The sequence below is a fragment of the Cucurbita pepo genome, chromosome LG16 (assembly GCF_002806865.2).
Source record: "Cucurbita pepo subsp. pepo cultivar mu-cu-16 chromosome LG16, ASM280686v2, whole genome shotgun sequence".
Classification (NCBI taxonomy): domain Eukaryota; kingdom Viridiplantae; phylum Streptophyta; class Magnoliopsida; order Cucurbitales; family Cucurbitaceae; genus Cucurbita; species Cucurbita pepo.
Window position 1 is genome coordinate 4,827,794 of NC_036653.1, and position 17,390 is coordinate 4,845,183.

At 35.2% G+C, this 17,390-nt stretch overlaps 2 protein-coding genes and 1 long non-coding RNA gene across 3 annotated transcripts; all 3 read right to left on the minus strand.

Annotated features, from left to right (window-relative positions):
* Positions 1 to 625: 625 nt before the first annotated feature.
* LOC111777300 (auxin-responsive protein SAUR50-like) lies at positions 626 to 1,221 on the minus strand. The gene has a single exon (XM_023656837.1). It carries the CDS (start codon positions 1,130 to 1,132, stop codon positions 800 to 802), a length of 333 nt encoding a protein of 110 aa, XP_023512605.1. The 5' UTR covers positions 1,133 to 1,221; the 3' UTR covers positions 626 to 799.
* Positions 1,222 to 10,284: 9,063 nt separating this feature from the next.
* On the minus strand, positions 10,285 to 13,029 carry LOC111777029 (pentatricopeptide repeat-containing protein At2g13600-like). The gene has a single exon (XM_023656474.1). It carries the CDS (start codon positions 13,027 to 13,029, stop codon positions 11,560 to 11,562), a length of 1,470 nt encoding a protein of 489 aa, XP_023512242.1. The 3' UTR covers positions 10,285 to 11,559.
* A 1,784-nt stretch (positions 13,030 to 14,813) lies between these two features.
* On the minus strand, positions 14,814 to 16,315 carry LOC111777313. The gene is made up of 2 exons (XR_002812384.1): positions 16,119 to 16,315; positions 14,814 to 15,153 (listed from the first exon to the last, which is right to left on the minus strand). It is a non-coding gene; the product is annotated as an uncharacterized LOC111777313 (long non-coding RNA).
* Positions 16,316 to 17,390: the final 1,075 nt, after the last annotated feature.

The following is a 17,390-nucleotide window of genomic DNA, read 5'->3' on the forward strand; positions in this document are numbered from 1 at the left end:
TATTATTCGATGAAATGTGTATCAAACATATGAATGACAGACATAAATAATTAAATATAAATAACAATTAAAATTTCCATTTTTAGGAAAAAAGAAAAAAATGGAATCTTTGCTTTAGAGATCAGTTAGATTGAAGATTCACATGCACAAAATAATGTTCATTACATTAAGAACAAAAATAAATAATTAAAAAAAAACACATTTTCTTAAATGACAATATATGTTTTTTTAAGATTAAGAATCTAATAATATTCTTAAAGATTCCGTACACATAATTCTTAAAAATGTACCTTCAAATATTCTTTGACCTAACTTCTTTAACTAGCTGTCCATTTGGATATTTATTTATTTTTCAATATTTTTTCTAAATAATGTATTTTTTTTAAAAAATTTTAATATAATATTGAGCTACGCTGATATTGACATGAGAATAATAATAATAATAATTCATGCACTTTTCATTAAAGGAGAAACCGCTCAAAGGGTGTAAAGTATAATCACCTCAATGAGGGAAACATTCGCTATTTTTACAAAGAGATAATAATTTTTTTTTTTTTCTTCTCAACCCTTTTGAGATCTTGAGGTTGGAAATTGGATACTAAGTTAGAGAAGTCAAAANGAAATCCATGAAAAAGAAAGTGAAAAAGAAGATGTATAAAAAAAGGAAGAGAAATAGAGCTATCTCTCTTCTTTGGCCATCTTCAAATTCTTGTAAATTCTTGTTTTCACGAAAATCCCATCATCAAATGATGAAGAAAAGAGCTCGAGATCATGTAACGTTTCGGAACGAGGGGTTTGTTCATCGAAGCATGGAGGATGTTAAGGATCTGAAGACGTGTTCTTGACAAGGGATGGTGAGACCCATGTAGTGGTCGAATCCGAATTCTTCTTCTGCTTGACGGAGTAAGCATTGGAATTCAGGGTGAGTAAGGACGGAGATAGGGACGATGAATCGGCTACGGTTTTCGCCGACGTAGACGGCGAAATGACCCTTGGGGACGTCGAGGGGGAGGTCGTCGTCGGCGTCGTAGGCACAGGCGTTGTTGGTCTTTCGACCGAGGCTCGAGCAACGTTTGAGGATTTGCTTGAGGACGGTGGATTGGGGGAGTTTGTTTAGCTTTTGGATGGCCATTGTGTTGGTGTTTTTGAGTGTGGGAAATGGGAAGAAATCTCCTGTAGGGCTTGGAGGGAGGAGAAAAAAAATGGAGTTGAAGGGATGGTGTGTGGAGAAAGGGGTATTTATTAAGGGGAAAAGGGCTTGTGTTTAGGGGATGAGAGGAAAGGAGTGAAGGACAGGCCATGAGAGTGTTGGGTAATGTGTCCTATGAGATGGTGGGAGCCAAAAACCAGATGGGTCTACTTTTGCTTTGGATGTTGGCTCTCCCAATGCCAACTTGGACCCTCACATAGAGTTCAATACTTAATCAACCTAAGAATTTGTTACCTTTTAACCCCGGAACCCCGAAATAATGTGGCTAATTATTTAATATCGACTGTAACAGCCTAAACCCACCACTAGTAGATATTGTTTGCTTTAGATCGTTACGTGTCATTGTTAGTCTCACAGTTTTAAAACGTGTCAGTTAGGGAGAGGTTTTCACACCCTTCAGATCTCCCGTTAGTTGGAGAAGGGTCTTTTAGGGAGAGGTTTTCAGGACTCTGTTAGGGAGAGGTTTTCACACGGGTTTGTGAGATCCTGCATCGGTTGGAGAGGGAAACAAAGCATTTCTTATAAAAAATGTGGAAATTTTGGACACTATCTATTAGCAATAGACTTAAGTTGTTATAAATGATATGAGAGACAAACACCTGAGGGTGTGCCAGTGAAAACGTTGGGCCCTTAGGGAAGGAGATCCTGCATCTGTAGGAGAAGGGAATGAAGTATTCTCTATAAGAGTGTGAAAACTTATTTTCCTAGTAGACGTGTTTTAAAATCGTGAGACTGACGATGATAAATAACGGACCAAAGCGAACAATATCTACTAGTGGTAAGATCTCACACCGACAAGATTATTAATAATATAAAATTATATTTTTCTTTTAAATTTTAAATTTGTTTTAAATGATAGAAATAAAACACGACCAGACATTTAAGTAAAAGAGAGGTATATAAATGAAGGTAATAACGAGGATATGAAATTATGAATAAGAAATAATTAAAAGAGCCGATAATTATAATAAAAAAATAAAAAAAATTAATTTATATTTCCATAATTCCACGGTGGAAAGAAAAAGAAAATAGGAAAAAAGAGAAATAAAGTTGATTATGATATAGACATTTACATTATTACTTATATAGAAATAAATCATTTTCGGTTTGACTAAGTGAATCCAAATTCATTCAAATGAAAATTTCAGATTAATCTCAATATTATAGTTAATAATTTAAAAAAGAAAACGTCGAAAAGAAAGGGTAAAATAGTAAATTAGAATTGTCTCATTCAATTATTAGATTATTATTAAAATTCGAGGAAAATAAATAAATAATGGTATAAAATATAAAATATATAATATAAATGAAAATGAATTCATGATTAAAACATATATTTTTATTAAATTCAAAACAATTATGAAACCAATTTTTTTAAAAATAAAAATATTAAAAATAATAATTTGCTAAAATTGAAAAATCAATATAAAATATAATAATGGTACTCATAAATATTTTTGAAAATATATTATAATGTAAAATAAATAAATAAATAAATAAATAAATAAATATATATATATATTTGGTGAGATCACGGACGAAGAATGGAAGTGTACTGTTGGAGTACAAATTCTGTTGAAAGTTTTGAATTTTAGTGTTTGTTTGGACGTAGGGATTCTAATAATTCTAAATTTATTATTATTATTATTATTATTATTATTTATTTATTTTAAATTTATTTTACAATTACAAACCCATGTGCTCTTCTTCTACTCATGCAAATACATTGGAATTATCGAAATTCATTTTTTTTTACTATATGGTTTGTAATTAATCACTCCAAATATTAATTTACGAGCGATTTTTTTAATGATAACTAAATTTTTGCCAAAAATGTCAAAGAAAATAATTTTGGCGACGTTTAATAAAGCAACATAGTCGAAACTCCGCGAGAGAGAAAAAAGTGATATTGTTACGGAAAAAATTACACTTAAAAAAATACCCAATAAATAAATAAATAAATAACTTTACTAATTATGATATTAAATTATTGTCACATTTTTATAGGTATTTTTTTGAAGTATGATGGCTCTCTATATGATTATAGTATATGTCCTTTGTGATACGAAATATGATATTATTATTAAGATTGTTGGAAGATGAAAGTTTCATGTCCGCTAATTTAGGGAATGATCGTGGGTTTATAATTAAAGAATACTCTCTTCATTGGTATGAGGTCTTTTGAGAATTTAAGAGCAAAACCATGAGAGCTTCTACTCAAAGTGGACAATATCGTACAATTGTGGAGAGTCGTCGTGTTCATTTAACAAAGATGATAGTCGACTCATTAAAGCAAATAGAATTATCTTATTTAAGCTGAAATTAGGTTAAAACTTATTTATTGGAATTGAGCGGTAAATATTAATGAAATAATTAAATAAATAGATATTTCTTTTTTATATTAACATTAAATAAATAACTCGAAAAATCCAAATAAAATTTATTTGTGTTAAAAAAAAAAAAAAAAAAAAACAGTTAGATTAGGTTAAAAATGTGGAAACTCGAGCTAACCAACCGTTTGTATACTCTCCACCCTTAATTTATCCGGTTCGTATTTTTATATTAAAGAAATAAAAGTGGGCCCCTTTTGAGAAGATATTTTATGAGGAAAAAAAAAATATAAAATATAAAATTTATTTACATGCAATAAATTTGTAGAAAATATAAATAATTTAATTTAATTTTTTCGGTAAAGAAAAAAAAAAGGAATAATAAAATAGTGATGTCCTACGCATTAATTAGAAGGAGAGCAATGTTTGGTGATAAAATGAAGTGAATCAGAAATTATTATTTATTTATAATTTATTATTATTATTATTATTATTATTTATTATTATTATTATTATTTTTGGTGTGGTCCTTGAATCTCTACAGCCACTAAGTCAGAACTGCCTGCAACAAGACATTTATCCCCACTCTCTATATTATCAATACTTTCATCTCTCTCTCTCTCTATATAATAATATTTTCTGTATAATGTCGGTTACGATTCGAACCTTAGGGACGATGTTACAAGTTGGATTTGTATAGTTCGAGATTAAAATACCGTCTTATGTTTGACATGTGGATTTGGAATATCCCCCTCGTAGATTAAAGCTGATAAGTCAAGATATGGTAGGAGTGCTGGTAACTTTGGTTCTCGGGTTTAAAGTTATGTAGTAAAATTTCAAGTATTTTCTCGATAATAATTTTGATTTTTAAAAAGAAATTAAAATAACTTTATTTAATTTATTATAGGAGTATGATTATGTTTGATTTAGAAGGCAATCAAAATGATGGCAAAAGGGAAAAAGGGGTAAGCCATTGTGAAAAGACAGAAAACCCCTCAAAATTAGGGGCCTTAAAAGCTACTTTAGAGAAGCTTTTCCCCAACATCTTATGACAGTTGATTGCGTGAATAACGGCCATATTTCCAAACCTAGAATACAAAAACAGAATCTTTTTGTACTTTTTAGAACAATCACTTTGTAACAATACCTAAACCAAATAAAATCAAATAAAAAGAAAAAGATATGGTTTGTTTATGTTTGTATGAACTACTGTTGCGATATCGTAAAGATTCGACAGAGGGACGGAGTCCCACATCATGAGTTTATACGCAAGGAATACATCTCTATTGGTATGAGGTCAAACCACTGGAGTTTATGTTTAAAGTGGATAGTATCATGTACCATGGTGAAGGGTCGTGGTTCCTAATCATCTCTTGTTCTAATATCACGTTAAACTAGAAATGGGACGAAAAGAAAATTTGGGTCAGTGTCATAAAAGGGACTCCTCCATGTTCCATGAAAAAGAAATGAATGGTGGAAAAAACAGAGGAAAAATAACAGGGCGCACAGAGAGAGTGAAAAGGCCAAAAGGGTCGATGGTTCACATCCAAATGCGGTGACCCGGTGAGCCAATGGAGTAAAAGGAATATAATATATATATATATATATATATATATATATATATATTTGAGAGAGAGTTTGATGGGGACTATTCCTTGTGTTTGGCACATGGAAGGCCATGTTACTCTTGTCCCCAAGTCTTCTTTCTGAAGAAGACAACATAGTAAGGCAGATCAACCCCAACTACTTCAAATCTCCCACTTTTACTTTACCATAACTCTTAACCATTTTCCCCTCTCACTGCTTTCCTCCTTGCCTTCCTACTTTTACAATATCTCTATGACCGAGATCCCATGTCGGTTGGAGAGGAGAACGAAACATTGCTTATAAAGGTGTGGAAACCTCTCCTCTCCTTAGCAAACGTGTCTTCAAAACCGTGAGGCTAAAAGTAATACGTAACAGATCAAAGCGGACAATACCTCTTTTGTGACAGTCTGACTAGCAGAGCTTTACCCCATGTGAGGTGTTGTTGTAAAGATGACCGGTTTGATGGACGTGCTGAAAATGTAGCCAGCAGCAGGCTGCCGTTTTAGTTTTCTGGCTGGAAGTTTAGTTGTGATCTGCAGCAATTCAATATTCAAATGAGAATATGTATACAGTTAAGATAGTTAAAAGATTATCCAAGGAAAAATGACAGAATGAGGGTGTAGAGTACAAGAAGCCTGGATTAGAAGGATATACACAATGAAATAATGATTGATTGGGATGGGAATTGAACAACTGGACCCATCTAGACATCGATGGAGCAAATATAAAACTTGAGGATAGGATTGTGCTGTACCTCGTAAGCAAATATGCGAAACAAGGGCGAGATTGATACGAAATCACGTCACGATGAACATGACTGCACATGCAGGTCCAAACCAAAAGCAGGGCCGTAGGGTCCCATCCCCATTAAAGGTCATGTACTAGAGAAAGGTCTGTGAATGATCATCCTATGAACTTTGCTCCGAATATGCAATGTCTATATGTTTAGGAAAGAAAGCATATGAACGACCAAGTAAACAGAGCACAACAGAAGATAATATGACTTCATAGAACGGGGTGGATTGTGAGATCCCACATCAGTTGGGGGGGAGAACGAAACACCACCCTTTATAAGGGTGTAGAAACCTCTCCCTAGTAGATGCATTTTAAAAACCTTGAGGGAAAGCTCAAAAGGGAAAATCCAAAGAAGACAATATCTACTAGCGGTATTGATAAGATAAGGAATCACTACAAGGGGAGTAAGATTCGGATTACCTTGTTGATCGAATATCTCAAGCCAAGAACACTTTGTTTGAGATTCGAATCACTCCAGAAGCAAAATCGATCATGTCTAGCTTCAATGATTCTTGTTGATCAAATATCTCAAACACTTGTTTGAGATTCGAATCACTCCACAAGCAAGATTGATCATGTCGAGCTTGAATGATTCTACATGCAATCTAAACTACATAGAATTGCAAAGAAACTTAGCCATTGGCTAAAGAAAAGCACAAATGCTTCTTTCTATATTTTCCAAGTCTACCTTACAAATACAACATACATGGCTTTATATAGCCTAAAAAATGAAACTACTCAAGGTATTCCAAGAGTTGTAACATTCCTACTTTATGGCCATAATTAGCCATTATGTAAATGTAACCGAAATTAAATAACAAGTCTTAAAATACAATAACTCTAAATTACTCTATATTGCAACCCACCCAAAATTTATAACCATCAAACTTCATTCCTCTTCAATGTGACATGAATTGCAACCTCTTTTGATAATTTTGACAACATTTTCTTCACATCTTCATTGAAGTATATTATATGAATGATGTCTCTTGGTTCATATCAGGTATGCTTGGGCTGTTAGAATTAAGACAGTACCCTCTATTAAAACAGAACATTCGACCATTACAATTAAATCTGACCGACGAAAAAGCCACCATAGCTGTTAGGACTTGGACAGACAAACAAGAGGTACCCTATTAAAGTTTCTATTTGCAAATTAAACGTATTGAACAATGCTTACATCTCATGTCTGCCTGATCAGTTGTTAAGTTTCATACTACTGTTAGAATTAGAAAACTAGCAGTCTAGCCTTGAGTTGTCCAGGCCTGGATAATTATGCAAAGGGCTAATAATTTACAACTCACTATGAAGCAGCAACATGAAAACCTTATTCAAGATAACATTCCATAGGAAATCTAAATCACTTCTTTATGATGATCATAAAAAGTAACCAAATTTAGGAACGTAAAAGATTCTAAATGTGTTCAAACCAGACAAGGAAGACCAAAATACAATTTATTATATCATTCCTTAATCTTGGCTGAGTAAGGAATAGAAAAAGAACAAAAACGTATACATATATAAAAAGACCTCCAAAGAGTATAAGGTTATATGACCAAATGAGAAGGCTAAAAGAGAATATTCAACTTCAAAAGTACATAATATAGCCAAAAGGCTAAAAAATAACTAGGAGAAGCGAAAACGTCGAATGCCCTAAAGCCAGTGATGTAAGTTCCAGATTAAAAGATAAATGAGTAAGCTGGAGAAATCAAAATTCTTAAGAAAGGAGCTATATGCTAAAGGATAAGGACTAAATATTAGAGCACCAGTTATTTGTAATAGAAGGACAAACATGTCCTTTAACACGAAAAAACTCGATGGACGTGCGAAGATACACTGCATTTCAAAAGCTTGGCAGCTCAGCGGGAGGTACTGCAAGATTTCAAACCATAAATGAATAAACGATGAAATATAATGGTTGATGTTGGTCCTAGTTTTTAGGAAATAATCTTAATGAAGCTGTATAAAAGGTTTTGCAACTATTAATAAAGAGATGGACACTCGATGTACCAACAATTGAAGGTCACCATTATTTCAAATGAACCAAATTTTAGGTTCTTGTTTCTTACTTTCTTTAGTTCACATGACAGAAAATCAACAATAGAAATTATCCCTTCTCGTAACCTTACTGTATTGTTAAGTGACTCCTTAATAAAGTACCATGAAGTTCTTGTATACTGCAACAAGTTGAGCATTTTGATTCAATTTTCCACTCAATGGAATTGGAACGTGGTTTCTCCATTTATTGCTCTTATTCGGATGTGATCTCCGTTTATTCATACGCCCCTCTTTAACTCGGGTGCACATGCACACCGTTTATTCATATGTCCCTCTTTTACCTGAGTGCACATGCTCACCAATTTCTGTCTTGGTTCGTCTTTGAATCATATCTTACTAGGAGAGGTACAACTCTGATACCATTCTATCACGACCCATGTTTATGATTCAAAATCCAGATTTGGCACTTGATGGCTCCAACATTCTCCTGCGATATGGTCACATTACTTACCTCTCGCTTCTAACAGTGAAGACTATCTCTATAGACAAACATGAGTCCTTTCAGCATGTTTTGTCCTCACTCACGTGTTTCCTGAGAAAATTTCCGGGAGGTCACCTAACATAGAATTAATCCAAGCAAAGCACACCTAACTTTGGAGTTTGTATGGTTAAGTTACCAAAAAGCAAGGCGCACTTTGTTGGTATAGGTAGTAACTTTCTATTCTTTTAAGTCTTTCTTAGTCATCTTATCCTTAGTGTCGCTCTCATTTGGATGTGGTCTCGTTCATGTATTCCTCATTTACTTGGGAGTCACATGTCCATCAGCTTCTGCCTCAGTTCGTCCTCGAACATCATTTTATTGAGAGAGGTACCGCTTTGATACCATTCGATCACCACCCATGCCCAGGATTAGAAATTCAAATTTGGCACATGATGACCCTAGCATTCCCTTGCAATATGGTCATATTACTTACTCCTTGCTTCTAAGACTGAAGACTATCCTTATACATCAACACAAGTCCTTTCAACATGTTTTGTCCTCATTCATACGCTTAGAAAAATTCTCAGGTCACCCAACATAAAATTGCTCCAAACAAAGCACGCCAAATTAACTTTGAGGTTTCTATAATTGAGCTACCAGAAAGGAAAGTGCACCTTGTTGGTACAAGTAGTAACTTTCAGTTCTTTTAAATATTTCTTAGTCATCTTATCCTTAAGATCGCTTTCATTCGGATGTGGTCTCAGTTCATTCATGTACCCCTCCTTTACTCAAGTGTTACAATAAAGTTCTTGTATACTGCAACGTCGAGCATTTTGATTCAATTTTCCATTCAATGGGATTGGATAGCTTCCCATGTGGTTTCTCCATGAGATGCACACAGAAATACGTGTTATCTGAATATATGCCAAGTAACCACTGGCTTGTAAACTCATGCATATACTTCCTACCATAACAAAGTTGAAAACTGTCAACAATTACATCCTATTTCATGCATGGATTTCTTAAAATTGTCGCCAAGATGTGTCTATGGGCATGCCTATCATCCTCTGGATAGAGAATACCGAGTGTCTCAAGAGAGAGATGGGCAAGGCAGGAAGTTGACAGAACTACCCCTGGACAAAATTGTCTCTCTCCCATGGTTTCCTAGCCTATGAGAAACCCAAAACCTTATCAAGTCACAAAAAATATCTGAGCACTTGTTTTCTTCAACCTTATTTTGTTTTCTACGCAGAAATCTGAGCTTCCAAGGATAAAAAAGTCATCTCAGCAAGATTAACGGCTTACAGGCTCATCAAACCATCATGGAAAACAAATAGACTAATACTTTCTTTCATCTGTAAAGTGAAACTCGTGGATATTAGGCAGGAAGTCCCTCGTTAAGGCTAAGAATACTCAAAACAATTTGAACCTATAAAGTATAAGCTATGACAAGGAGGCCATCTCACAACTTAGATCAAAAAGCTTGTTAGAAGCATTAAGTATCACATCATGTAAACGTAGCAAAAATAAAGATTATACAACCATTACAGAATGGGGAACTCAAAGTTTAGGATCATCCTAGCCGATCAGATTTATTCAGCCATTTAGAACTTGTGGGATAGAGAACATTAAATGAAAAATATATTCAATGACAAGTTGCATCGTGTTATTCTCTCTGTCAGCAGAAAAACTGAGACCAATTGAGTCTGATCAATGACGCAGAAAATCTAAATAAGTAATGAGTTAATACATATTCCTGATAGGAAAACCATACCACTTCGAGAAGGGCATCAATTGAGAAACTAAAAATAAATGCATCATTCAATTGTTTGTTCAAACGTCAACAAAGATGTGAAGCTCTTTCAAGCAGACATCATCGAGAAGCTATAAGCAATTCAGCATACTGAAGAAAGCAGTGATGCTAATGGATGAGATGGGGATCAGATTGAAGGGACCAGACATTTGCTAAGTCCAACGGTACAAACATTTGTTAGGAGTGCATATCATTCAGGATCTCAAAATGGACAAATACAACTACTATTAATGAAAGGGAAAAATTCAGCCTGACCCATGTTAAGTGCTGCAAGCTGTATAAATTATCTAAAAACAAGTTCATAAGTACCTGTACCTGTACCTGGCCTGAGATATAATCTTTGTTAGCACTGTTCTGTTTTTTTTTCACAGCGTCCTCTAACTGGCCCGGCATTGACGTAATATTCTCATTTACTTTGTTGCATGGTAAAAGTTGAAATGCAAAACTATAGATAGCAAGGTATGTTGGGGATTGTTGGGAGGGAGTCCCACATTGGCTAATTTGGGGAATGATAATGGTTTTGTAAGTAAGGAATACATCTCCATTGGTATGAGGCCTTTTGGGGAAGCCCAAAGCAAAGCCATGAGAGCTTATGCTCAAAGTGGATAATATCATACTATAGTGGAGATTCGTACCTGGCGAGGACAGGGGGAGGAGAGCCAAGGCCGCAGGTAATTTGATGATTGAATTGGCAAAATGCCAAGAATACGTGCTTTATGAGAAAGAAGGGAGGGTATGTGTTTGACTAGCCAGTTAACATGACTGGGAAGCATCTTTGTACATATGGGAACTAAGGAAGTTACAAAAAATATAAAGCAGATGGTGGCGGCAGCGAGAGTTATACAAGTACTGAACTAGGTAGAGGGAGATCCATAGATCTAATGAATGATCTGACAACTTGTACTTTCACCCTCTTATTTTGCTCACTAAAGTTCAGAACTCTCTTTATGTTACATAGCATGACAATTGAGCAGTGAGGCCGGATAACAATGATACAAGCTACTCTCTAAGGCTCAATGAAACAATTTTCATCATAGCACCTCACAATAAACCATTTCCCATAAAACAAAGCTACTGGAAAAAATCGTCGAATCCTCCTCCGATTCCTTATTATAACGTTTTTCTGACCAATTCTCATGGCTTTAGGAATGGGCACCTAAGCTAAGGCCTAATCGAATTTCTTTTTTCAGTGGGGGTTCGTTTTCAATAAGCAATCAATCCCGAACTAGCTTCTTTACGAACTGGCTTGACCCAACCCAAATATCCAAGCGGGCTCAATGAGAAGAGACCCCCCACACTCTCTAAAGAGCAGTTCAACATTTACGTAAGGTTATTTGAGAAATGCTCAACTTGTGGTCTCTATCCAGCTACATCCAACACCTTTATACAACCCTTCCCTTCTCACAAATTCCCTCAAATGCTCTATCTCATTCCACAAGCCAAAACCAGCATACAGATTTGATAGCATAACGAATATCCCAGCGTTCGTAGGATCCAGTTCAAGTGCCATACGAGCTGCCAAATTACCCAACTTAATATTTCCATGTTCCAAGCAAGCTCGGAGTAAAGCTCCCCATAGAGGTACGTTGTGATCGCTACTTTTGATATCACTTACGAGCTTCCATGCTTTATCCAATTCCCCAGCTCTACAGAGCAAGTCAACCAAACAACTATAGTGCTCTTGACCAGGTTCCAACCCAAAAACACTCTGCATGGAGTCAAAATATTTGACTCCAAGATTCACCTGACCAGTGTGACCACAAGCTGATATCACTGTCACAAAAGCCACCCTATCTGGTTTGATCCCTTCCATCAACATCTGGTTGTACAATTCAATTACTCTTATGTAACATCCGTTTCTACCATATGCACTAAGCATAGAAGTCCACATTATAATATCCCTTTTCCCATCTTCTTTGTGTCCAAGTCCTGCGAAAACGAACACATTCCATGCTTTTTCCACCATACCACTCTTCCCATACATTTCAATTAATGTGCTTTGAAGATGAACATCACTCGAAATATCATAAACCGTTCGTAGTAGATAAGCATGCACTTGCTTACCTAAAGCAATTGCAGATAAACCAGTGCACGCACGTAAAGAAGCTGATAGAGTGAACTGGTCATACTTCAAATTCAAAACGTGCATCTTCCGTAGCAATTCAAGTCCATCAATCCACATGCCAGCGTCGCCGTATCCAGCCAATAGTGCATTTGCGCACACCGTATTCTTCACAGGAATTTCATCGAACACTTTAACTGCATCATTAATCAGCGAATTTTTTGCATACATATCGACAATCGCACTCCCCACAAAAACACTACATAACCAACCTGATTTCCCCACGAAGGCGTGCATCTGTTGTCCATACACCGCATTCTGAACAAGAGAACAAGCACTCAAAGAGCTGCAGAGGGCATACGTATCGATAGGAACCCCATTGGAATGCATGAAAGACAACGCTATTAACGAAAAATCTGGAAACCCATGTCGATAAAAGTCAGAAATCATTACGTTGAAGGTTAAAGAACTTCTGGGAATTATGCATTTGAAGAAGCTGCTTAAGCTTTGCGCATCAAAATTGGGGACGATTTGGGAGTAGGATAGTATAAGCTTAGAGTGAAGATCTGGGGAGGAAAATTGGAAGTGGGTTCTAAGCAGTTGGGCGTGAAGCTTCTTAATGGCTTTGAGATTTTGGATTTGGGAAGAATGGCGCAAAAAACTGGCGAAGGAATCGAGACTTCGTCTAATATGAAAATGGTGAAGGTTCGACATCGAAAGAATGGAGGAAGCAACAGGCAGGAGGAGGGGCATTTGGCAGTCTTTTGCTTTTATAATCAGGGGTAGTTTCGTCAATGGAGCAATATCGTTATGACAGTTGAGAAGCTACAGTTATGATCCATTTTGCAAGCAAGAACAAATTAAGCTTGCTGACGAGGATTTAATTTTCAATATTTTAAAATTAAGTTTATTGGTTTTCAGGCTAAATTAATAAAAATACATTTGATTTTTATAGCATAGCAAATTTATACCGTAACTTTCAAAATCATTAAATCAACCTACAACCATTTAATGGCTTTTTTTTTTTTTTTTTTTTTTTTTTTTTTTTTTTTTTTTTTTTNATATTTGAGTTTAGTATCAAGCAATTTATTTTAATTAAAGTAATCGAAAATTTTAAGTTGCGGTAAAAAATTATACTTCACCAAATCTCTCAGTTTAATATTTAGACCCGTAGATGTTATTTAACTTGCAACAATTAGGGTAACGGTGACTCATCTTAAATATGGTGGGAATCTCCATTTGAATGAAAAATAAGGAAGTGAGTGGGGAGGGACAAATATTATATTTCTCGTCTCAAACCCGCTCATTATATATATATATATAAATATTGAAAACGACTTATTTATATTATATTATAATATTGAAATGCAAGTTTTTAAAAATTATGCAGATATTTAACATTTTTTAATAGAAATTAAATTAAAAAATAAAAATAATCCATTGAATTTTTTTTTAAAAAAAATTTATATATATATGAAATTCAGGCAAGGAACTCGACCTGCAAAACAAAAAAAAAAAAAAAAATAATAATAATAATAATAAATGAAAAATTGTGTGAAAATAAAAATTGAAATAGGAGGAAGAAACGGGGATAGATAAGGCTTCTCCACCCTGTGGACATCTATATTTACATCTACATTGAATTTCTCCAAATCAAATTGCGTTTAATTAAAAGTGTAGATAGAATATTCATTATCAGATCAATTGCTCGTTGCTCCGTTAACATTGTTGATCCAAAGAATAAGTAACATAAATTTGGTTAAGAAAAAGATCAAAGGTATGGGAAAGAAATCACGGTAACCATTCTTCTCATAAAACCCTTGCCACAAGAGGTTGACTAAAAAAAAAAAAACTCAAAATGCACCGTTTAAGAACTTTTTTTCCCATATCAATTGGAGAAGAGAACGAAACATTCTTTATAAGAGTGTGGAAACCTCTTCCTAGCAGACACGTTTTAAAAACTTTGAGGGGAAGTTCGGAAGGGAAAGCTCAAAGAGGATAATATCTACCTAGTGGTAGATTTGGGGTGTTACAATGACACTCTGTAAATGGTTCCCATGTCAGTTTTTCGTCGTTAATGAACAATGAACTGAAAGTGCAATTCAACCACAAGTTTATGTCCGTATTTATATTGATAAATTGGTGGGAAAGGAAGATATCAAAGTTCTAAGGCAATGGAGGAAGAAGCAGGTTGGGTTGGGGTCTGGTTAGAGCAGAGTTCACAAGGGTTTCACATGGCTCTGTCTTTCAACTTGCAGTTTGGGCTCAGGGCTGAGAGGGTATCAGTGTCCCATTTTGGTCCTGAACAGTGTCCTACAGAATCAGCCATTACTCAATTTGAGGACCAGCAGAAGATTGGAAAGGGACAGCTAGGTGGGTGAGAACCTTAAATTTAGGGGCACAGTTAGGAGGCTCTTGGTTATATGGAGGGTGGGGAGAGACCAAATATGTGAATGGTGTCCAAGGAAAGCAACTGGGAGTGGGTGCAAATTGAAAGCAAGCCAAAAAAGACAATTGTATGAGCTAACGTTTACATACAAAGGCAACAGAAAGCAGATTCTCTCTCATGTGGAAATGAATGCTACATGATTTTGACTCTTTTTACTGTTGATTGAAACATATAAAAAGGATATTTGTCTTTCATCTCAAGCAGTGCCATTTTTTTTTCCTATAATAAAGTAGCAAAAGAAGCAGAAATACGTTAAACGCAGAAAGTTGGGACCATATGAACTCACAGTGGTAGTTGGTGAAGTAAGTTTAAAAATCTTCTTTCTACTCTGCATAGACTCAAAAGAGGGTATGGGGAGTTATGCAGCTGTATGAACCACATGATTTCCTGATCAATGGAGGATGAGCTCAGCAAATATCCATGGTTGTCTGTCCAAATAGAGAGTTTTGAGAATGATTATGAATTATGATCGGAGAGAGATATTTAGTCTAAGAAATGCAAAGAATGACTCAATATATTGATAAAAAAAAATTGAAATTCTATTAAATGCATTAATTATATGGGACGTGGTGTGAGACATACTTGTCTGACGAGCCACATGGAATTTTCAGCCAAATACAGTAAATGTCATGTGTATGGGTTAAAAACATAGCAAACCTACAAGTTCGGTGTGAGATCCCATATCGGTTGGAGAGGGGAACGAAGATTCCTTATAAGGGTGTGAAAATCTCTCCCTAACAGACGCATTTAAAATTTTTGAGGGGAATCCTAGAAGGGAAATCTCAAATAGGATAATATCTGCTAGAAGTGGGCTTGGGTTGTTACAAATGGTATTAGAGCTAGACACTGAGCAGTGTGCCAGCGAGAACACTGGCCCCCAAGGGGGGTGGATTGTGAGATCTCTTATCAGTTGGAGAGGGGAACGAAACATTCCTTATAAAGGTGTGGAAACTTCTCCCTAACAGACGCATTTTAAAACCTTGAGGAAAATCCCAGAATGAAAAGCCTAAATAGGACAATACTGTTTGCAGTGGGCTTGAGCTCTTTCGAACAAACTGGAATGAATCCAGTTTAAATTAGGGAAGGCTCCATTGTTCATTATAAATAGATGGCCTTAGAATAGTGGATAAGCTTCCAGACATCTATAGCTATTCTTACAAGAAACAATTTGATCTTAAAAAGGTGTTTTAAAATTAGAACTAATTTAATAGCAAACTCAACTTTTAGGACATCATGTTGCATGTGCCCTCTAGAACCATATGAATATGATTCCACAAACAGAATGCTTAGAATGGAAATAAAGATGCACGTTTTAGCTTGCTTGCTTGTGCCAAGAGATATATATATCAGCAAAGGCCAAGAAATCACAAATGTATTACAGAGAGAATATTACCCTTTTCAAATGTAGTGATTTGTGAAGAGATATATGTTGTCAGAGTTGAGCAGAAGATGCATGAAATAAACTTGCTGCTTTCAAGATGGAAATATTAGATGGAGATGTCATGCTTTGATGAAGTTCTGTACTAAATAAATCGTTTCACTAGGTGTAACAGGAATAAACAGCTGAAGGCAAAGCAGTGTCTCAATATCCTCTACCTACCTTTAGCGCGTCTCCTCCACAAGATCTTTATAAGCTATTATATCCATGAAAGCTCTGAAATTAAAATTCTCGTCAGCTAACGTCATCATGTTTCTTGAATGACAAAGGAAGGTTCCAATGATAATGAAAGAAAACCAGAATGACCACAGCACAGGAACTTGTTCCACCAAGCTACCCATCAATGTCAGACTTGACTTTAATGCCAAATTTAGTCAGCTAATACAAGAAATTTTCATCTGTATTGCCAGTTCATAAAATGAAATGAGATACTAGGCCAAAAGTCATCTAAACAAACTATTCTAGTTACTAACTCTAGATTTGATCCTATAACGGTTTTGTTGTATTTGGCTGTCATGCTGGAGCCAAGTATCTGGAAGGAATATGCTATAGTTAAATGGTCAAACTTGTGATGCAATCAATAATTCTCTAGAACTGTTTGCCAAAATGAAGTCCATGTAAAAAATGGAATTGATATCTCAATGGTCCTTGATTGCTCAAAATCTCTGTTACGAATTCAACTATTTAGAAAAATGATGAATGAATGTAGATTAAGAATTGAAAATAAACCATTCACGTTGAACTACATCCTCAAATATAACATGAAAATGAGAAAGGTTGACATAAAGGGAAGTACTTCCATGGAAATAATCTCTTCCTTTTCTGACATTAGCAAGCTTAATTTTGTATACATCAACTGGGGAGGTAATTTGACTCTCCCTCAAAAAAGTGTACAACGGAATGACACTGATCTACAAGTGACTAATCTAACAAATATATCTTTTCTCATGGCTCACTTAGACGAGAGATGAGATGAAGGAATGTATCATCGCTGCAAGGAATAGTAAGGCCTCCCATAGGATGATTGTAACCAAATTCTTCTCCAACTCGACTTAACAAGTCCTTGAAAAATGGCTCGTTCAAGTAAGTAATTGGAATCACAAACCGCTTCTTTTCGCTTTCCCCTACATAAACTGCACAATAACCTTTGCGGATTGCCGACGATTTGTTGTGTGTTGTTAGAGAAGAAAGTCCAATATTTTGCACAGCATTTACCACTCTTGCCAA

Coding starts and splice junctions, on each gene's coding strand:
- LOC111777300 (XM_023656837.1), bottom strand. CDS start 1,132: ATGGCCATCCAAAAGCTAAACAAACTCCCCCAATCCACCGTCCTCAAG.
- LOC111777029 (XM_023656474.1), bottom strand. CDS start 13,029: ATGCCCCTCCTCCTGCCTGTTGCTTCCTCCATTCTTTCGATGTCGAAC.